The sequence below is a fragment of the Coturnix japonica genome, unplaced genomic scaffold (genome assembly GCF_054131305.1).
Source record: "Coturnix japonica strain WE unplaced genomic scaffold, WE-NBRP24 Scf048, whole genome shotgun sequence".
NCBI lineage: Eukaryota > Metazoa > Chordata > Aves > Galliformes > Phasianidae > Coturnix > Coturnix japonica.
Genome location: NW_028188951.1, coordinates 609,749 through 632,603, shown reverse-complemented (window position 1 = coordinate 632,603; position 22,855 = coordinate 609,749). Strand labels below are relative to the sequence as shown.

Genomic DNA, 22,855 nt, shown 5'->3' with positions numbered 1-22,855 from the left:
TGCAAGCCTTTTGGTACTCAGAAAAAGAAAACTGGAAACCATCCTAAGCAGAGAAAATTATTCAGCTCGCTGGATTTCTCACTACCTATTGCTTCCTGGGGATAATTGCCTTATGTTAATTTAAAGCTTAAACACCTCAATGCATTTCTGCTGCAGTCCACATACTAAGGCAGACTTCTGTCTCTGCCTTCAGCCTCAGCACTTCTGGACATCACACCTGCAGATGCCAGCACAACAGACTGTCCTGCTGTCCTTCTTGCTGCACCCCTCCCAGAGCCCAGCACTGGGACAGCCTGCTGACTTGACTGTGTAGGTACTCGAGCACACTCAGTCTTCTCTCCCCAACTGCAAATACCAGCACAGATAAGTACACAGAACTTCATCCACGTCTGAAATACACGTGGTGCTCGGAGTCTTACAGACACAGCTAGCTGTGAAGCTGTGCTATTTGTTAAAACAGACGTAGGATGATCCCTTACAAGCAAACCAATTCATACCCAACTGGACTGAAGCCTGCCTGGTGAGGCAGAAACACTCAGGACTATTTTATACTAACACGTAAAAGCCTTGGACGTCTGCCCAACACGCTTACAAGTTATTACATCTCTTCTTTGGTACTGCATGTGATTTGAAGGAAGAGAGCAACAGGGAAGCAAGATCTTGCCGAGTTTTTGCCACCATTAAAGTAACTGTTTTTGTTAAATCCATCCAGAAACCCAGTTCTCCCATTATTCAAGCATCACTCTCTGGAAGAGAAAGCACGTTGTTTTATACTGCTACAGCTCTCCTGTGTACAGGGTAGTGAAAAGTCAGTCTGGCAGCAGGTAGATCAGTCCAGGCTAAGCGGTACCATAGCACAGAAGGCACGTGCAGCAGAAATGCTTATCATGTGTGCAAGCAACAGTGTGAGAACTCACGTGAGCATAACTTCTCAACATTAAAAGACAGTCAGCTATTGGGTTTTGAACTTTTAGTACATGAAAGCACAAGGTGCCTGTCTGAAGAATTCCAGGGATGTTAAATAATCATAAATAAATAATCGGTGGACATGATAAACTCAGTTCTGTAAACAAATGAGTTGATATATTCATACAGGAAGCATTCAACAGCATGTCATCAGCTTTTGAGTCCTAAGTCCCAAATTAAGACAGACATTTTTGCACTTAATGATTCCTGCTTTAAGCTCACAGCTACCTGGAGTGCTGCAGCAAACCCCGTACTCTTGGGACAACAGGTCTGAATCACATCCATGGAGCAAAGCATAGACCATAGCCAGCTCTGAGCATGGGTTCACACATGAGCAATCCGAGTTCTACAGAAACATTTGCTTACGTTGTTATTTCCAGTCACTGCTCTCAGTGGGAAGCCTGCCTTTGGCTTTCTGCAATAAGAATCAGGTGCTGTCAGCCTGCTGGGACCTCGGGATGCAGCCGCCTGCTGCTGGGTACGCAGCCCCTCTTAACCCAGGCATCCTCAGGCTGCAGCAGACCTGATACACTGGAGAGGCCCCACCATGCCCAGCCACACAGCTCCAGCTTTTTCCAGATGTCGTACCCCATGCATTGCTGCTGAGGGGAAGATGTGATACAACCACCATTACTACTTCCAGCAACTGCAATGCAAACTGTACCAGCACCGAGCTTTGATGAATATATCCATCACCTACTTATGTGCAGTTCTATTCGCCTCACTGGACTCTTCTTACAACTTATGTTACTGTTGAAATTTACAGAAAAGCAGAAGCCGTGAGAGGGGCTTTTTACATTGCTGGTATGAGGTTGGGCATCTCTGCTCCATTGGAACAAGATCTGTGTGCCTGCAGCCAAAGTATACCCTCTTTGAAGCCACAAGTCAGTGCCAATATAAAATCTCCTTTTTAAGCTGTAAAAATGGACTTTTATGAGGTCCGAACTACCTGTGTGAAATCCAGCCATCACATCAGGAAGCAGAATTTAATCCTCTCTTCCCAGCAAGAGGAAGAGTTAATGTTTTCCTTGGCAGTTAGATCTGTTTCAAATACACTTATTAGGAAAACCACAGCTGGATAGAGGTGAAAAGGTGCCCTCTCAGAGCAGATCCTATTTGGTGTATGTAGCAAGTACAAAGTTCATCTTAGCAACATAGAAAACTAAGACACTCTTCCAGCTCTCAAGAAATTAAAAGCTTGATACAACAGAAGCTTTAGATGGCACCCACAAAGTGCTTTGAGTTGATGCACAGCCTTGGACATGCAGATCTGGGCACTCAGATGTGTTTCTTTCAGCCCTTCTGCTGGAAGAACAGTCCCTCAGGCAGTCCCTTCCACCACACTATCCAACACCTTTTGTAGTCTGACATCCTGGTTAACCAAAGAAATGAGTTTGGCTACTGATCCTAACCACATTCCTGAGCAGCAAGAAAATAGCACACACCTTTCCAGCTGAAGGCAACGTGAAGCTCAGCTCAAACCATCTCCAGCAGCTCTCCTCATTCAAGAGGTTATTTCCCATGGAAGTTTGTGACTCTTCCAATAGCCACGTGCTGGGCAAAAGGGCATGAAACTGTGCCAGCTGGAGAAAAGCACCACAGCTGGTGAGGAAATCACTCCTCAGAAGAAACACACTCAATCCCATATAGACAGACATTAAGCTGTACATGTTTCCCAGCAAGAAGACGTGCACATTTGCAGAGTCTGATGCCACCCAGAGCAGCTTCTGAGCTGTACTTGGTCCTTGCTCAAGGCATACATTAAAAAATAACAAAGGAACAAAAAGATTTGTTCTTCTCGGGTTAGACGCTGGCTGCTAAAACACATGTTTGTCTGAGTTGAGGGCATGGAAAGTTTCTGATTTTAAAAGGAATTAATCTGTTTAACACAGACTGTATTAATTACGGTTTATTGCAGAACTGTATTCTGTGCTAGAAAAACACCACCACATATTTATCAAATTTTAACCATGATTATTGTTTTATTGTTTCATAAACTTTGAAAATGTCATGATCTATTTCATCTCAGACTTCCCTTTCCATCTAGAAACCATTACATAAGCTCCCAGAAGAAGCCAACCCTGCTGCACACGTATGCACTACAGGACTCTGTTTGCAAAGAAGATTATCTGCAAGTGATTCTCATGGAGACCAATCTTCACAGGCATTCTGTGAAGCCAGAGCTAAATAAGAAACAGGGTTTGCAGAAGATGATACTTTTTCCTGCAGGCAAAAAAAAACCAAAAACACAACAAAACAACAGGGGGTGGGGGAAACACAATCAGTACGTTAACTATGGGAACCTATGATGTCAGCAGAAGCACCAGAGAAGCCTTGCTGTGATTCCTGATGCCAGAGCTCTGTGGAAGAGCCTTTAAGGAACTCATGTCCAACAGCACGCAAAAACCCCAGCAGTTCTCTTGGTCAGTATTTAACTGGCACCAGTTACATTTACCAGATTTACCAGACTGATCACAAGGACTTGCTATGTTCTCCATCTTCTTTTGCTGACTTTCCATTCTCCACTGGGACAAGGGAGCTGTTCAGACAACAAAGGCTGTCTGATACTGCCTACAGTTCCCCCAAGAGCTACTGAACTGATCTGACACCACATTGAAGACATTGAGCTACAGGCAATCTGAGTGTAAAAGTCTTGCTTTAGTTGGCCCAACATTCACATCCCACAGAGAAATAGAGATGGCCATCGCCACACTTCTTAATCATAATTGGCGTATATTAATCAAATGGGCGTATATTAACGATGTGCAATCTGGGAATTGTAGCAGACTCCGAAGCGGGGAATTCTTTCCATCCTGCCACCCGGGAGCTGTGACTGCACACAAGAGTTGCAAAGCAGCATGACCAAGAAGATATTGACAATCGACCTTAAAGCAGTGAAAGACAAGCATACACTGGGCCACCAAGTGTAGTGCAGGCAGGGACTCACCCTCCACCCGGACTCAAGGGGCTCAGAGAGCCAGAGGCCATAAAGCCTTCATGCCAAAAAGCATCCAACACAACAACCGGTCAAAACAATTCATGAATTCCATTCAAGCTCCATTTTTTCCTCCCAGAGAAGTATGCTGCACCAAAGAGCCTGTTATACATGCACAGAGCCAGGATGCTTCATTTTAGGAATAAACAGCCACAGGGATTCCCTCCAGCTCCCTAGGCATGCTCCAGATGTGCAGAAGATGCTCTACTGCTGGGCTGCTGCCTTTGAAGGAGCTTGTGTACTACAGCAAACAGACTCAAAAGCATTTAAGAAACAATCACTCCTGTAGGGTTTTTTATCTTTTGTAGGTGTTATGCATACTTCCTACCTCTCCTGGTACAAAAGGAATTAATCCACTGCTCACTAAACCAGCAGGTGGAAGAAGCCTGTCCCCTGCAGGAAGGTAACAGGCAACAAGACTCAAAGCAGCAGTGCTCTAACAGTCACATCTAGCTCTGCCTTGAACACCAACAACTGGACGCCTGGCTCTCTGACCACATAACAAACACGTCAAAAGGTTCCCACTGCTCAACCATTAAATACACTGCTGCGTGTTCAAACAGCAGTTCCACCATGCCATCATTAAGACTTGCCTTGCTGCTCTTAAAGCCCAAAGTTTGATGTTAGCTGCTAAGTTCTTAAACAATAGAATTTACAAGTGCAAAAAAAACCCAAACAAACAAACAAAAAAAAAACAACCCTTCCCATCTCCTTAAATTTCTCTATCTGAAACAGTTTGCTGGGATTTCTGCCAGGATCTGGTGGAAAGTTTTCACATCTGGGCTTTACCAATTAAAATGTCAAAGCCAGAGATTATTTAGTGTAATAAGAAAAAAATCTGAAGAAAGGCCACACAATTTTAAGAGCCATTCTTTGCTGAATTACGCCATGACCATCTCCTCATTTGATATAAGCCAGTATTTCACATACTGAATATCACCAGGATCCAGCCAGTTCCCAACTTTGCTGCTTTGACCCTTTCTCACCCCAAATTCCATTCTCCTTCCCCAGCTGCCCTGCTAGTAACAATGCCTCGAGCATCCCAACACCAATTCTACCACAAGCACAAACAATTTGATCTCCTGTATTAACAAATGCAGTTCAAAAGGTGAATAGCTGCAAAAAGCCATGTTTATTAGGGCCTGGCAGAGATGGCACATCACATCTGTGTTCTTCAGGCACGCATTTCAACCACTAAAGAACGTTTCTTGAAATCAGATTAACTATTTCAGATCTCAGGTATGGTCAGATAAACAACCCCATAGTTTAGCACAACAGTTTCCCATTCACCTGTTGCAAACTTGCAATGGAGGCTGCAGGCTTGCAGCAGGATGCTTACAGCAGACTGGTGCCATCACAATAATGTGCTCAGCCACAGAGAATGGACTCTGCAGTTGGAAGTGTCCCTGCAGAAGTGGTGCAGCACATCACCATGAACTAACTCAGAAAACAATTTCCCCCTGACAGCACTACTCAATCCTGCATCTGATTTCTTCTGTACTTACAGGCTGCAACGCAAACATCAGTTCTGCTTAAAGTGCAAGCAAAGCACAGCTTTGGACAGCAGCACCCACACTGAGAGCTACAATCAACAGCTTCACCATCTGGTAATGTGAACCAGAGCAAAGAGGAAATTATTTTGGCAGAAGAGCAGAGAACTGGAACTGAAAGGTCAATCTATTTAAAGAGTGGTACCACAGCATTACAGAATATACAGTTAAAGCACCTGCAGGAAATATGATATTCTTCTAGGTGATTTGTTCAGCACGGGATACCACAACTGGACAAACCGATGCATACACTGGTCTAATAAACATCTCTCAGTCCTAATAAAAGCCTTTCAACCCTAATAAAGAATAAACCAATCTGTGAACAATAACCAGAACCAATAACGATCAGCAAGAGCTGGAACCAGCACTGACTACAACCCAAGGACTAAAGGTTACATTCCCACCAGGGGCTTAACTCAATAGCACAGTGGTAAGGTAAGAGCAGGAGCAGCTCTGAAGGCTTTTGGAGGAGGAAGGGCTTCTGACCAAATCCCATCTTCAAACAGCTTGCTGCAAAGATGCATACTTCTGTTCTCTATGGTTTATTCACTGTGGTTCCCTCCTGCTTCTCTGAGAGGGGAAAAGTTGTTTGACTTCGTAGCAGAAAATCAGGAAAGGATTCAAGAACAAACCAGCAGTGATGAGCAGATGATGAGATGGAAAGGAGTGAGTTGCAAAGCAAATTCACTCTTGTGACCAGCTTGTCTGCAGTGTTTAACTACAGACTACATCAGTTCTCCCCCCAGGTCACACCTTATCCAAGGTGAAAAACATAGATGGTGAAGATTTGTCATCTTTTGTTCTGAATATTCATATACAAACCGATTTTGAGAGGGTGGGAAGCCCATGAAGGAAATAGCAGTCTATGCTTTTTGACATGCCAAGGAAGACATCAAACCAAGAGGGCTTCTCCAGCCCCGAAATATCTGGAGACAAAGAACTTCAGCTTGCTATTCACTGTGACTTTTAATGAGAGCTGAAGAGTTGCACGTGAACATAAAGTAGAGGCTTAAGTGATAACACATTAGTGATGTTTATACACATAGACCAAACCCTAACTAAAGATCCAGGCAGCAGGACATGCACATCTTTGCTGTATTTTTACCTAAATGAGCTGAAAACAAAGCAGAATTTGGCTGCAGCTCTCCAGCTGATTGGAGCTGTGTGCAATGCCTGGCACTAGAAAGCTTCAGTTCAGCTGAAACACTCGTGGTTCCAGCCAGCAAATCAGTCTGTGCTGCTTAAATATACATTGTGTACACACACAAACCCTCTCTGACTTGAAAATAAAACACAAACAAACACGCAGCGCCCTTCAAACGCTGGGGAAGGACCCCCCCATCCTTGCAATAGTCACACAGAGGTATTCAGAACGTGGCCTTTGCATTTTCCCTCCCTGGAAATGACAGCCTCGATTAGGACTTGGCTGCACAAACCTGATGAAGCGAAACAAAAACATTTCACAGCCCGCAGCGCTCCTGGCTCCCCTTCAGCACGCTGGCAGCCAGGAGGAGGACTCAAACCCTCCATCCCTGGGCTGGGCCCAACCACTCTGTCCCCTTCCTTTGCTGCTTCCAGCTTTTGCACTTAAAGCTATTGGAAAAACACCAGTTGCCTTTAGCGCATGGTATCAGTCTATACCTCTGGTGCTAATGGCTGTATCGACCACAGGCCCATCGCTTTATCCTAATTTGCATAGGAACAGCTGAGAGCCACACTTCAGCTGGCCCCATTCATTTTCCTTTGGCAAGCATACAACCCACGCTGAAGAAAGTAATGGCCTAAAAACCCAGGGTCCCGTTTTACACCAAGCCAAGCTTTGCAGACTTCTTCCAAGCATAAGGGTCTGAAAGCAGCTCAGCACCAACAAGCTCAGCACCACCTCCGTGCCTGCCTCCAGCCCCACAAATGGCCACCAGCTCAAGCTTCATCAACACCAAAAAGCAGCAAGTTGCAATCAGCAATCATGGTGCTTCACAGAGCAACACCCCCTTCCAGATCCAGGGTTTGCTCCCCTTCCCCGCTGCATTCTGCAGCACCCATCCCAGGCAATGCTTCCTTCATCCAAAAGGGTTTGTTCTGCCTCACTGTAATGGCTCTGTGCACAAATAACAACAAAAACAAGCAAATGTAACAAAAGCAAAACAACACAATGACAGTAGCACACACACATAGCTGAGTTGGAAGAGCTGCCACAGGCAGAAACCAACCAGCTCTATTGCTAACTTGTCTTCCCGAACAGAAAACCAGAGGATTTTCACTCCAGTACACCCTAACCCCCCATCCCATAACCCAAGAGGACAACCACAGAAGAAGAAGGAATCCAGGTATTTTCAAACATTTAACTCCCCTCTTCAGGCAGAAAAGGCCTCAAGTAGCATTAACAGAAACACACATAAATTCTCACTTTACAACCCCTTCCCAAGAGCTGATAAATAATAAACACCATGAGACTCACCACAGAACCACGTCCTGACCTCCTGGAAACCACAAGCCCTGTTCAGTCTGGTGATGAAAAGCTTCATGGCTGCTCAGAGGACAAACTTGAGTCCTCCCAAGTTGACCACAAGCACAGACTGCCAGAAGAGCAAAGGGAACCCCGAAGCATACCTGGGATGAAGGCAGCTCACCAGCTGTGCACAGTTACTGGCAAAAGCAGGTGAGAGCAGTAGTTGTTAATGCTGCATAGTAGCCACCTGTGTGCAGAGAAGGGGTAAACAGCTTGTTCCTCGTTACAAGAAAAGGGAGAGCAGCTGCCCTGCTTTTCTTTCTGCCTTCCCTGAGATATTCAGAAGAATGGGAAAACCCTTAATGTCTTTCTAGGCTTTTTTAGGAAAGAAAGCAGTAGTTTGGAGGCAGAGAGGATGCAAAGGGGGATGTGAGGGGACAACCCAGCAATGCAAGATCAACATTACAAGCCATGAGTCCCAGCCCCTCCAGGGCAACTGCAGCCCCCTCTGCATCTCTAGTTGGGGTCAGCACTGCTCTTCTCTCCATGGAAAGGGATTGTGAGCTGTACAGCTGAGAGGAAAAAATGTTGTGATCTCATCAATTTTAAATGTGCTTTTGGGCTTTTAAAGATTTAAAGCTTTAACATAAGCAAGTTTTTAAGTCTACCAAGTGTTTCTTATTACTTAGCTCTGACAAGGACGCTCTGAGGCATTGAGAGGTCCAGTGCTCCCCACTGGGGCTGCCAGCACATCAGGCAACGGGAATAGAGCACTCCTTCATGTGATGATGCTACAAAATGGGATTTGGGATCCCAAATGACACAGCTTCAATGTGTGCTTCCCTCCGTGACTGCATGCAGTTTTACACCCAGGAAAAAGAAAACATCTTCGTTTGGTGGCAAAAGCCAAAGTCCTCGGGGAACCTGTGCCAGGCTTGGCACTGCCAGCTCGATATGGTTACTCTGTATGGGATTTCTGCCAGAGGCACTGAGCTCATTGCGTAAAGCGGCTGAAATTCAGGGCAATAAGGGCACGGAGACATGTGGCAGTGACACAGCCATGGGGAATCCCAAGCAAGCAGCTGAGGGTTCTAAAGTAAGATATCAAATCCATTTTACAGTAACACAGATCGACAAAACTGTTCAAGCCACACGTAATTATCAGCTCAAACCAAATCAGGATAGAGCCACCCAGTGGCACCCATTCCCCACAGTGTTATTCCCTGGGTATGGATGGGCTCCTGTCACAAAGTCATCCATCAGGGCCAACCTGGAGCAAAGAGGAGATAAGATCTACAGAGCAAACCAAGAAACAACAAACTAAACAACAACAACAAACAAAAAAAGCAAACGAATGAAAGCAAAAACAAGAGAGTAAAACCCTGTAAGAGAAGATGGGTATTTATTCACCAAGGAGAAAGAATGTGCTTATCTTTCCTCTTCTCTTCTGCATTCATTGAGTTCTGTTTTGCACATTTAATATTAACAAGCAATAGTAAGTGTGTATGTATACAGAATTACACAAGGGATGGTGTACACATGAAGGGCTTTCTTCCTTATGAACACCACCATGTGGCTGAAGAGAAATGTGGGGCTCCATTGCCAGGAGGTAGGGGGTGGAAATGTCCCTTGATGTGGTGGGGCAGGGAAGATGGAGAAAAGGTCTTCCTACCTTCAGATTCTCTCATGAGCTCAAAAAAGGTTTTTTTTCTTCTTGCTAGATGCCAGGTGCCTACTTTAACAAAACACAGCCTCCCCCCCTCTACTTTTTGGTTTTTTCCTTTCATACAAGCAGAGAAGCCTGGCTTTTATCAAAGGCCTGAATGTATTCTTGTGTCACTATAACCAAAGGGAACCAAACCAGGGATGAGGGCAGGGGCAGACCCCCAGGCTGCTGTCACCCCAGTCTTGAGGACAAACATTTATGCAAAGCCCTGCAGGACTGAGCTGAAAAACCTGTGTCATAGGGCACAAAGTTCAGGAAGAAAACCTTAAATAGTCTCTGCACCCGTGACACAGGAGCCAGCAGTACATAGCCCACTTCCAATAGCATGTTTCACATCTACGCACCTCCAGCAAGAACCAAAACAAAACAAACCCAACAGTTATTTTCAGACAAGTGAACACCAGCTGTCAGTAGCCAAGAGCCAGGATTTCTCTTAAAAAATCAGACATAGTTTCCTTACAACTTCCTATCAAGACTCATTATTGCAATCAGTCACACCCTCAGGTCCCACCAGTGCCGTGCTTCAGTCAATGGACAGGGACCCTGCACAACATGGTTGAACATATTTAAATGTTTGCACAGTAGGGACCCAGGAGCATCATTATTTGGTAGTAGTTACTGCCAAAGCTTCCAAAATGTGAGTCAGTTCATATCAATAACAACTGTTCTCATCCTTCAGACTGATCTGCTGGGGAAAAGGGAAAAAAAAGGAAGAAAAGCCTGTTCAGCATCTCGCCCAAACCCTTCAATTTCTCTTAGCACCAAAGCAGCACAAACCCACTCAGTCCTCCTGCACTGCCTGCCTTGTGCTGGAGTAGTACAAACAGGGACTGTTCAGACAGCACCAAACAGGGAGAAAACCCAGACAAACTCAAGCCAGAAGGAAACATTTCCAGATGTACTGTACCGATAGACCTCGTATGCACTACTATTTTTTTCAGAGGTCTGACCACAAGCGTACAGATGGTTGGGAACTCCGCTGAACCTATTTAATTCTTCTTGGTAAATACCTCCCTCTCCATGTCATGCTTGCTGGGAAATAGCCTAAGAGCCTGGGGCACCAGAGGTCCGATGTGCAGAGCATGGGCTTAGGAGGTCTGCCCAGGGCTGCTGGGCACCATGTGCTGCTTACTGAGGACCACAGTCATGCTATGAAGAGGCCAGAAAGAAAAGGGAGAAACGTGGGATTTCTCTGAAGTGTGTAGGAACCATCCCATGTGGATCTGGAGCCAAGTCCTCTGCAGGAGCTGTCTTGATATGAACGGTCCCAACCAAGTCACACCAGTGGGTCCCTCCTGATGAGCTGAGGATTTGGGGAGGTGTTAAAGGAAAGGAGCTGTGAACCTGAGCTTCCGCACAGCAGGGCTCATTGCTGCAATGATTCTCCCCAAAGGCAAAGCATGTGGGTGGCTTCCCACACCACAGACCAATGGAGCAGCAGCTGCTTTGTGTCTGATGCCCACCCTTTGCCCTTGGGTGTCTCTCATAGGGAGTAAAAAGTTAATTTGTATTACACAGCCTCTCTGAGGCAAAGATGAGCTTCTCTTGGCATCCAAGTCTGGTCATGATTGAAGTCATTTTTCAAAGCTGAACCATAAAGTCAGATGCAGTTCAGCAGAAGCCAAGCTCTCTTAATGTCTTAAATAAATAAATAGTCCAGATTTAAACTGTGCCAGAAACTAGAAAGAAATGCAACCAACACAGCTCTGAATCTCTACCCTAACCAATATTCAGTATGGCCATAGAAATTCCTAAAAGATGAGCATAAGTTCTTTCACTAATACCCCTTTCAACTTGTAGAACAAGGTGGGCTTCTAGTATCAAGTTCATATTTAATATTGCAACAGGATCTCCTCCGTGAGTCCCTCGTCTGCCCTCAATCATCTCACACCTGTGTTTTCTAATCCTTTTTGTCCCACCATGTCACTGGAAAAGAAGCACAGCAGCACATACTGAGTGGGCAGGGGGAGATGCGGGACTGACAGTGCCACCCCCTCAGTTTTCAGTAGCTCTTTGGTCTGCTCATACAGAAGCTCAGTCCATCTGCCTCAGGGATGTAACCAAAGAAGCACGTTGTCTGCCAAGTCCTGGTGTTCAGCAGTACCTCAGCACCAGCCCATCTTCTGTCGCGTGATAAAACAAAGACTGACGGTGATAAACACAGAACAGGTGGAGGTTTAATTAGATCACCAAACCATGTGATTGCGACCTGCGGAGCTATATTGATACCAGTGCTTGCACCCACCACAGCCCAAAGAGACACTCACCTCCCCCAGGGCTGGATGTACAAATTCTGGGATTACTATGGGGTCACTGCTGGGAAATGATGAGAATTGTTGCCTCTTGGGTCCGATTTAGAAAAGCAGAAAGAAATCCATCCTTTTTACTGTCTAGGTTATCACAGCAAGACAAGTGCAATTAAAAAAAGACCAGCACCTGACAGTCCCCTCGTGCTGCTTCTCTGTGCAGAGTTACCACAAGGACCCATCACTCAGAGACCCCCATGTGATCATTGCAGCAGTGGGCTCCTACATGGTGCAGCACCAGCCCTGGGCCATCCACAGCCACCAAAATCTCTGCCACCCCTCAGGACTAAGGCTGGGATGCACTGAGCTCAGCAGCTACTCGAGACCGACAATTTTCATGCTGTAAAATTCCCACATGCTTTAATTAATGCAGTTTCAGCTAAGAAATCCTCTGGCAAAAGAAAATCCTGCCTCGTTGCTCCATTCTGCTGGCAGAACTCAAACTGACTTCCCAGGAGTCTCGTGAATGAAAGCAAAAGGATGGGGCAGTTGTAAAACAAGCAAGCTCTCCAATGGGTTTGACCAGATAACATGTAGATAAGCATCCCTGAGACCCCAAGGTCTGTTTCTCATGCCAGGAGGTGCTGGGGGGAGAGTGTTTGGACAGAAACCTGCCATTGTTGATATGGGGATGGAAGGTGGCTGTTCTGCAGAATCAAAAGTGCAACTGGAGGGAGGCACAACCATAGAACAGAGCATCGCAGAGCAGAAGCCCAACACGAATTGCTCTGTTTTCATCTCTTTTATACAAATGTTTCATGACCGACACAGTTTTCCCCCCAAACCCACCCTTGTTCTTTGTCTCCAACAACTCCAAGCCATCAAATGAACTCACTCATCATATTTATTGGCTTTCCCACTCAGCCTCTTCGCATCTTCCAAGAGAAAGAAAAAGTTCACTGATCTCTCTGCTCCTACATCTGACATAATACCTGGAGCTTTATGATCCCAGCTGGCATGAGCAGTGTTTGGCTCATCTTGGTAACACAGCAGCAAGAGTAAAGTGCATTGATCCATGTGTGGACGTTGTCTGGATTCACACCCACGTCCACATAAGCTGGGAAAGCGGCACTTCTTTGTGAACAACTGTTGCCACATAATTACTTGCTTCAAATCCTCCTAGGACTCGGCTATAGGCAGCTTTGGGTCTCACTTACAAGCTACAGTGCTCCCTCCCATAAAAGCATGATGAGGTATGAGCAGATCTGGTGACACGATAGCATGCCATTTAGGTGCCAGAGTTCAGAGTTCAGTTTATTTTAAGGAAACTCTTACAAGAACTGAAAGGGACTCTCTTGACCAGAAATCTGCAAAACAGCCCAAAATCTACTGATAGATTTATCCTTCGGGGGAATCAACCCAGAAAGATAACATCAACACAAAGCACACTGGGTTTGGAACATGCTCCCATCCTATAGCACAGAGGATGGATAGAAGATGGTGGCACTACCAAGACAGCATGAAGACAGAGCAGGTACCAGCCAAGCCAGGCTGTTTTCAGTATTCAGTTCTGCAGAGCCAAATTGCTGCTCACATGGGTGACAGCCATCCAATATTTGACCAAGAAATAGAAGGAAACAGCCAGCAGGTGATGGGCAGCTCCCAGGTAATGAGCACCGACCCAGGGTGCCCCAGTGCCTCCCATTAGGACCAGCAACAATGATGAGGCTGGCAACAAAAATACCACATCTGGATAAATGACTTCATATGTCAAGACAAAGATACAGTTACACAGAGCTTCTCCTAGAGGATACGGTGGTCGTCAGGTTTATTTTTGTAGTTTTCATTACACTCCAAATAACTTGAGCAGACTTAGAAAAAATAAATGTTCAGAGATTTCTCCCATCCATGTCACCATTTTTAATTACTTTTTGCTGAAGTGGTCTGAAGACTAATATTGTTGCAAAACTCCCAATTCCTGGTGCACTGCTCTGGACCTCAGCACTTCCAAGGCCTTGCAAAGCTTCAGGGCAGCAGTGCCCGGCCCAGGCAGCCCCAAGCAGCATGGAACCCCTGCACACATGGTGTGCAGACACAGCTCCAGATGTCCTCAGGGCCTTCCACCAATACCCAAAAGGGACAGGGATGGTCGCCAGGAAGGAGCTGATGAAACATAGCAGGCAGCAACTTTTATGCTCAAGGAGATGCAGAGCAAAGCAGCATTTTCCCAAGAGCTGCAGAGATCTGTGATGGGATCGTATTTTGAAGAGCTAAGATTTGCAAACGGACCCATTAGAAAGGGAGTGCCTGCATTTCTATGGCCTGTTCTATCAAAAGCCCTTTGCAGCCATTTGTTCATCATGGTGGATGCTTTAATGAGCTGTTTCTGGGTAACTTTTAAAAACCCTGGTGCAGGTTTTTCTACACAGGAAAGAATTCGGATTGTTGTTTAGTGCAAGAAAATCCTGTTTATATTAGTACTGTGATTATAGCATCCTGGCCTCCTGTGGGCAAAGTCAGACCGAGGAACCAAACCCTGATGAAAGAAAGTGACTGGCACGGCATGGAATGGAAAGAGGATCTCATAAAAGCTGAGGTTAGAAGGATTCGGAAACATTTTAAACCTTGAAGACATTCAGAAAGTCCTTTTCTCATTCTAAATTAAAGAAACTACAGGAAAGTTCTTCATCCGAATGGCTTCAGTGGGTAGGAAACCATGTCCTGAGGTTACAGTGATTACACTTGAGCTCTGTAGATGCAATGCAGCTCGGAAAGGCAGAGATGGCCACTAATTTCAAAACAAAACACTTTCATTTGATAATTTTCTACATCTATTTAACCGCTGTGAAAGAGCCATGATGACTTACAAATGCACAATTGCAGACCCAGACATAGAAACAGAAATAGCAGAGAGAGCTTCTATCACGCACGAGTGCAAAACAAAGAGCCTGCGCTGGAGCTCAGTGAATTGCATTTGGCCTGCTGGAAAACATCTGCCATTTGTCAGGGCTACAGAGCAAACAGAGCCCTCTCCTCCTTGATCTCCAGCAATTAGGGAAATTCTGTTGTGCTAATTACCTGGGGAGACAAAGCAGGGAGAAGACAGATAGCAAGTGACACTTGAAGACAACATTTTACACCAGTAAAAATGAGGCAGAGATTTCAAGTTGCTGGGAACCATAGAGCAGATGTTCCCAGCAAGATGGAAAAGCCCATCCGCATGCTTTAAAATAGAAAAATAGTCATTCAAAGAAAAAAAGTGCAGTGGGAGAAGCCTCTGGCATTGCTGAGAATGCAGAGGTAGGGAGGATTTTCAGCCATCGGTTCCCCCAGAACACGTGGTTTGAACTGCCCACGATGGAGCACTGCAGGCTGAAGCCCCACTCAGCCCTCGTGTTGCCAAGCTGTTATTGGGAAATATTTGTCACATATTAACTGGAACATCAAATTACCACACTGAATATTTAACACTGCTTTGCAATATATACATACGTTCCAAAGCATACGATAGCTTCTCATCATGGATTCAAGATGAAGATGGGGATATGCATCTCCCAGCAGCCAGGAAATCAGAGTTTGGGCTTCTCAGCAATGCTGAGCACAAAGCCTCAGGAGCTACAGCTAAACAAAAAGGCACGCGGCCGCAGCAGGCACACAGCTGTGAGCAAGGTGTCTGCAAGCACCAAGGTTTAGTTTTGCTTTTAGCCCACCTCCACTTGCTCCTGATCTGAAGACTCTCCTAAAGGCAATGTAAACAAATGCTCCTGCACCTGCTGAGTTGGATCTTATGGGGAAGGCGATGTGAGGACCCCATCCAGGGGGAGAGGCTGAGCGTAGCGCGACGGGGCGTCTCTGCACAGCAAACCAGGCCTGGCTCAGCGCACGACAACAATAAAAAGACTGAGCTGCTGCTGTGCTGTGAGCCAACATGTGGGGACAGCCTGTCCTCAGCCTGGCCAGCACCGGCAGCACGCAACGGCTGCAGACCCCAAAATAGCTGCGAGCGCTGAAAATTGGAAGGCTCTGCTGCTCAGCACTGCTGGGCCACCACCTCCACCACCCCAACCCTCACCACTGCTGGGCCACCACCTCCACCACCATCACCCCACTGCTCTCCATAGTGGGGTCAACATCATCACCCCCATCCTCACTGCAACAGCACCCACTCTGCACCCACCGCTGCCCCTTCAGGACACCCATGACTGTATTCTTCCCCCTCCTCACATAAATTCCCAAACGATGAAGAAGTAAAACTGACACAAAGTGTGTCGTCCCCCCCCCCCACCCCCCCATCCCACAGTGCTTTTGGTGAAGCAGAACTAATCTCCACGCATCCCTGTGAGTCCCACAAATGCAGGTGCTGAGAAAACAAAGACTTTTCTGAGCACCCCGAACATCAGAGATGTGGCAGCAGGGTTTTTTTAAAGCTCTTTCCCTATTGCTACAATACTGTATGATCGGGATTTCTCTGTGGCCCTGATGAAACAGCCGGGCCCCCTCTGCTGGCCGCCAGCCCCGGCACCTCAGCATCCATCCAGCCCAGAATGAAGCAACAAAACCCCAAGACAGACTCCATTTAAAGCAAAACGGGTCTTCTCCAAAACAAACCCAGAGCACAGCGGAGCTGTGCGGTGCTGCTCATCCTGGAAGAGGCAGCAGCTGCCATGGCTGAGGTGCCAGCTTCCAGTTGTGGGGTTGCTGGATCCTTTTGTCGGGCAGATGAGCTGGGGCGGAACTGTTAGTTTGCAGTTTGGCACCAAAGAAAGCATTGTGTGTAAAAGTTCCTTTAATTTGGTCCAGAATAGCTGTCAGGATTCAGGACTGCTCCACAGCACATCCCCACCTCAGCACAGCACTCAGCCCCAGAGCAGAGGGGCCCAGGAGCAGCCATGGCCACTCCAGCACTCCCTGCCCAGCAAACAAGCACTGGGCTCACAAATTACCTGGGCATTCGTTGTTAATGTCTGTAACGAGCAATTCAGCAGCACGTGGGAAAGCCTTCCCCCTCCTCTTTTCCCCCTATCTCTAGACCAGCAAAACCCAGTGACCCAGAAGAGAATTGGGACCTTCCTGGCAACAAAGGAGCTCTTAAATCTCAATTGCTTTCTGCAGAGCAAAGGAAAAGCCCCTTGACCACTTAATCAGGCCAGCAGTGCCCCCTCTGCATGGGCCCAGCAAGCCGCAGCCCACAGAGCCAAGGGGCTGTGCCTCAGAGGGCAGGAAATCAATTTGTCCATCGGCCTCCAGAGAGCTGAAAGCAGCCCTGGTGTGACCAGTGTGGTTGGGTTCTAAGGCAGTGAAGCACACGGGACACCCACAGCCTTCCTGCTGACAGCCCGCTGGTGCCACTGCAGCAACACACTGCAGAGAAGCATTGATGATGTATTTCCAAGGCCATTACATGTCATCTTATGGGGGGAAAAGCCAAACCAACCAACCAACAACACACATCTTTTCCTGTGCTGAGAGAATGGACAAACACGGAGCATCCTGCCATCATTCATATCCAGGACGTCAGGAGAATGTCAGATATTTGCCTGCAGTGCTCCTGCATGTGACAAGCAGGGTGGGTTTTCTCTTTAAAAGCAGAACCGAACAATCTGCTGCTCTCAGGGCTTTGTTACAGAGCCCTGCATTCATCGCACAGCTTTCACCCATCTTTCACTACTTCTATAGGGAAAAAACAACAACAGAGAAGGTTGGAAGTGCCTCAGCCCGGAGTCATTCATGCCATCAGTGTGACAGCACAGCACTCACTGAGTCTTGCTATAAATGAGATTCCTTAACAAACGAATCTAAGCTGTTTATTGTTTCCAAGGAGCGTGCACTTCCACGGCAGAACAGGAAGTTTTGACAGTTTAAGAAGTTCATTAAACTCTGGGAGGAAATCTAAACAATCAACGACAGCTTTCATACAGCAAAGCAGCGCTGGAGACATCGCTCCCTCCTAAGAGCAGAGAGGCTGCAGCTTTTAATTATCACACTTGCATTGAGCCACAGTGATTTTGTTACTGCTTCTAAATTGGTTTGGCCCAACACCCGGCGCTCACAACTGAGCAAAGCTGTTCATACAGCTGAGGGTCGCTCTGTCCAAACCTCCAACTCCTTGATCCGTATGCAGGCCATTGCAAGGAGGTGGAAGAAAACAACAACCCCCAGCACAAGGCAGGGATTTGGCTCAGAGAAACGTTTTTTACATGGTATAGGTGAATACAGAGCTGAGCATCAGCCCAGTGTGCCGGCAGCTCCCATGCAGCGCAGTACAGCTGTGCTGATCCCTCTGCACTTACCTGGTGGGCACATGCAGTCTGACGGAGCCTCTCTCACCGTCCGCAGCTTCGCGAGTCCTTCGCCCAGCTTCTGTTTGGAGAAGGAATAAAAACAGCCATTTAGGGAGCACGTTCTATCTCAGAGCATGCTGTGTGTGCATGCCAACAGCCCCAGCCTCCAGCGCGCTTCCTTTGAGGGAGAGGCGATGGTTTCACCCTGCTGTGTTCAGTTTTGCAGGACAAAGCATAGAGCAGCACACCAAATATTGAATGTTTTAAGCAAGAACCCTCATTCTGCAAACCCCAAAGTCATTTGTGCCAAGTCCCACGGGATGGATTCGTGCATGTACACAGGACAGTTATCAGTCCCAGGTTAAGTCCCGTGTTGAGCTTTCTCAATGCATTTGTTGGCAGAAGCAGTGCTGCAGAGAACCCTGTGCTGCTCCATTGGCCAAAGGCAAAGTGATGCAAGTGCTGCTCTGCAACCAAGCACAGCACTGCAGGTCACATTGCAGGGGATGCTCACACAACACCTGATGCTCCTGATTTTCATTAGTGCTCACTATGGCTCTCTTTAGGAGAGGGGTGAGGGGGTGACAGGCAGACACTGAGGTGCTCACACACCCCCAGGTCCACCTGAAGACCAACACGTCGCCATTGGAAGGAGAAGAAGTGATCGTTGGGACTACTAAACCACGTATGAATTCCCCAAATCTGCCCACGTGGCATATTGCACACAGATGTGAGCACATTCTGCCTGCTCTCTGAGCCAACCGAAATGTTCGTGCCTGCGTTTAGGGCAGCGCCAAGCTGGAGTTAATGAGCCCTGATGACAGGTAAGTTATGTGAGCTCAGGCACAGCACTCATGGCTGGGGCTGCTCTGCAAGAGTGGGGGCGATTCCTCTTCACCCACAATCATTACTCTCCAAGTCCTTTGGGAATCCTCTGACTCACCCAAAGCATTTACCAGGAGAGAAACAGCGATCTGGTAAATGGAGCCCATGCTCTGACACATACAAGAGAGAAAACTCATGTTCTTATTGAGTTTGGGGTGCTCAGGCTTGACTTTTATGCAGCTGGTGACCAAGTCCGTATTCAAATATCTGATGATTGCAGACTACTGAGGAATTCAGCTATATGAGAGCTAGGTTCTGGTCCTTTGTTCTGCAGATTGCTTTCTCTGTTGCTGAAATGCTATGCACCCTTTTCAAGCTTGGATGTGATGCATAGAGATCCTGAAAGCATCCACGTGGTTTCACAGCACCTGACAGAGAAGCCGTGCTAAGGAAGCACGATAGCAGCACACACGCTTTGCTTGAGAGAAAGCAGCAAATAAGTGATCTGAAGAGACCTCGGTGACACCCACTTAGAATCTAACAGAGCATCACTGGAATTTTATCTGTTTTCAATTACTTGGATGGCGAAGGTGCTCGAGGAAAAGAGAAGCAGCTCTGCCATTCTTTCATTCTGGAGGCACCGCTGGGAACACCAGGGGAGAGCCTGCCCTGTCCTGGATGCTGGAAGGAGTCCTCTGTTCTCCCATTGAATTGTTCTCGTCATGAAGCTGATTAATCCGGACACTCTCTGCCTACTGCAGACAATGAATCCTTTGTGAACAAAACGGTCTGGCTTTGTTTACAACAACTGGACACTCCTCTCATCCCCACGTTAACTTTTTCACTCCAGCACAAATGTGACGCGCTCCGAATTCAGGCTGTCGCTGTGGATGTGGTGGAGATGCCACCACACTCAGACAGCACTGCTGGGAAGGGTTCAGAGAAATCAACCCAGGACTCTGCAGGGCTGAAGGAAAACAAGAGGGAAAGCAAAGGTCCTGCAACCCCAAAGCAGCCATCTCTGTGCCATTAGATGGATACCCATTGCAGGGCTAGAAGTTTGACTGCAGTTGTCCAAATTGGCTTCCATTCCCTAAACTACACACTCACCCCTCCTTCATTACTTCCTATCCTCTCTTACTTGCCAAACATTTAAACGACACTCAAAGCAATGCAAAGCAGCATGTTTGCGTTGAGCCTGCAGCTCTTTGTGTGCAGCTCTTCCATACATTGCACCCACAGACCCCAGGAGCAGCGAAGGCTGTAATGCTGTGTTACAAAGTACAAGGGGGTCGCGCACACAAGAGCATATGGAGCTTTGGTTTCACTTCTGAAATACTGTGGTAAACTTCAAAGAAGGACCAGAACAGAGTTTAACAAAAAAACTGACCCCAGGCATCGGCTGATGTTTGTGGCCATGGAAATATTCCCTCTCTCCCCAGAAACTCCCAAGCACAGAAGGACAAACGCTGCCCAGTGAGACCTTATGTAACGAAGAGGAATGTGACCGCGATACAGATGTGTTCTGGACCTTTATCATAAATGAATAAGCTCGTTTACAATGGGGATTCATAGCTATTGCGATGGCTACCACGCATTCCTTCAATCTGTTACCCATTTCGGTACTGACAAAACTTTGGTCATACTGAACGTTTCAACAAGCTCGCTCTTGTATTAGAAGCCCAATTATGTGGTTTTGCTTTATTTTCCCCTGTACAATCTCCACTCGAGCGCTCCCAGTACAAAACAAGCTTTCCACACTTAACTAAATCTCAGCAAGAGGCTGCACATGATCTTAGGCAGTGCCACAGAAACCATTCCCATTGCTAAGCACATTTATTGGCGTAATTGGAACAGAACCACGGCCACGGCCGGTTCCTGCCTGCAGAAAAGACGTTAACTAGATGCTGTGATGACGCCCCACAAGCAGCCCCCCGTTCTGCCATTCAGGGCTTCCACGCACACGCGTTTTTTTGCATCCCTCATGATCGAGACCCGTCACGGACACGCGGGGATGTCCCAGCGGTGCCCCCAGGCTCAGCTTCACCCGGAGCTTCGCTTACATAGAGGGACCCCGGGCGGAGAACCGCTCGTTAATGGGCGGAACGTGTCAGCGCACAAAGCTTTAGCGGGGCCGTTTCGGACATCTCGGCTCCGGGCGGTGGGGACGCAGCCGGGCGCTGCTCCGCCGCTCAGTTCAGCACCGCAACACGCGGAGCCGCGGGTCCCGACCGGGAGTTTCTGACGGGGGAATTACAGTGCCCGGAGATCAACGGCACCTCGGTGCTCGGCTTAACTTCGGGAATAGAACGAGGGGGAAAGCGGCGGGGTGTCGCGGGTTAAAGCTCTCCAAAGTGCAATGAAAAGGGGGAGAAATAAGTTCGGCGAGAGCGAAAAAGCCGCCGGGGAGGGCGGCGACCGCGGTGGAGCCCCGCGCTGAGCCCCGCCGCACTCACCTCGCGCAGGAGCTGCTCCACGCGGGGCTGCAGCGCGTCCAGCAGCGGCCCGGGGCCGGCGGCACCGCGCTCCTCCAGGGCGGCCAGGCGGCCCTGCAGCTCGGCGGTCTTAGCGCCCAGCAGCAGACACACGGCCACGGCGGTGAGCGACAGGAGCAGGCACAGCGCGGAGGTGGCGGTGCCCGCCGAGCCGCTGCCGCCCGCGCTCATCGCGCCGCGATCGGACCCGCTCGGCTGCCGGCCGCCTCCCGTCGGCGGCTCATCCAGCGCCCGCCCCGCCGCCGAAATGGGGCCGGCAGCTGCGGAGCGGCCGCTCTCCTCCGCTCTCGCCCCGCCGGCCCGGGTCTTAAACGGAGGAAGCGGGGGGTGGCGGCTCTCCCCTCCCCGCGTCGGGGACGGAGGGGGGGGGGGGGGATGCTCCGAGAGCGGCCCGCCGCCCCCCGGGGGGAATTACGCGGAGCAGATCCCACCCCCGCCGCCCTGCCCTGCCCTGCCCTGCCCTGCTCTGCCCGCCGCCGGCCCCCCGCGGGGAGCGCTCCCAGCCCGGGCCGGGCGGTGCGGGGCGCTGGGCGCTGCTCTCGGCCGGGCCGCCCCGCTCCGTTTCCAGCCGATCCGCACGCGGGGATGGCGCCCTCCAGCGGAGCAACACGAGGCGGCACCGAGACGGGCCGAGAGCTGAGCGCGGGGAGATGCTGCCTCCTGAGCTTGTGTTACTCCATTTAGCGGGGAGCCTTTAAATAAGAGCAGCTCTGCTCCTATACAAACACCGAACACCTCCAGACTTGGCCAGACGTCCCCTTTCTCTGTTACACATTGCGTCACACCAACTCTTGACTCATCTCTAAAACATCATCAGATAACACACGGCCAGACCCAGCTCACACTCCTCAAATTAGCAAAAGCTACAAGTGCTGCTTAAGCACGAGTACACAGCCTTTCACTTTCTGATATTTATAGTTAGCTTTATAGATAGAGCAGCATGTATTCTTCCTCATCTGCCTTTGATTTGCATTACTTATGCTGATACACTCAGCCAAGCGCCTGCTTGGCACCTGAGGGCTGTGGGACAGCAAGCAGCGGGGGGGATTCACACACAGCCCTCGGTCCCACCGCACTCACTGCTGGCTGCGATGAAACCACTCTGATCCATCCCACAAAGTCAAAACAGTTAGACCAAGAAACAGCTCTTATACATGGAATGGGGCTAAAACGACCTAAGAACATAAAGCAGGACTGTGTTCAGGAGTTACAACCATGGACACATCCTCACCCTTCATCTATGGCAGGCTGAGCAGATAGAGCTCCACACCAATACGTCTTTGCAGACTTCAGGACCATCTTGTAACCATTGTGAGAAGGGC

The 22,855-nt window shown here is 48.3% G+C and overlaps 1 protein-coding gene across 1 annotated transcript in view; it reads right to left on the bottom strand.

Moving 5' to 3' along the window:
* Positions 1–22,832, bottom strand: part of COL23A1 (collagen type XXIII alpha 1 chain) — a 146,726-nt gene extending 123,894 nt beyond the window's left edge. Inside the window, exons 1-4 of the mRNA XM_085532091.1 lie at positions 22,765–22,832; positions 21,994–22,225; positions 21,495–21,839; positions 18,223–18,292 (exon numbers count right to left, since the gene is read on the bottom strand). Of these exons, the coding sequence (XP_085388217.1) occupies positions 18,223–18,292; positions 21,495–21,839; positions 21,994–22,225; positions 22,765–22,832 (715 nt within the window). The remainder of the gene's footprint in view (positions 1–18,222; positions 18,293–21,494; positions 21,840–21,993; positions 22,226–22,764) is intronic.
* Between the last annotated feature and the right edge of the window lie 23 nt (positions 22,833–22,855).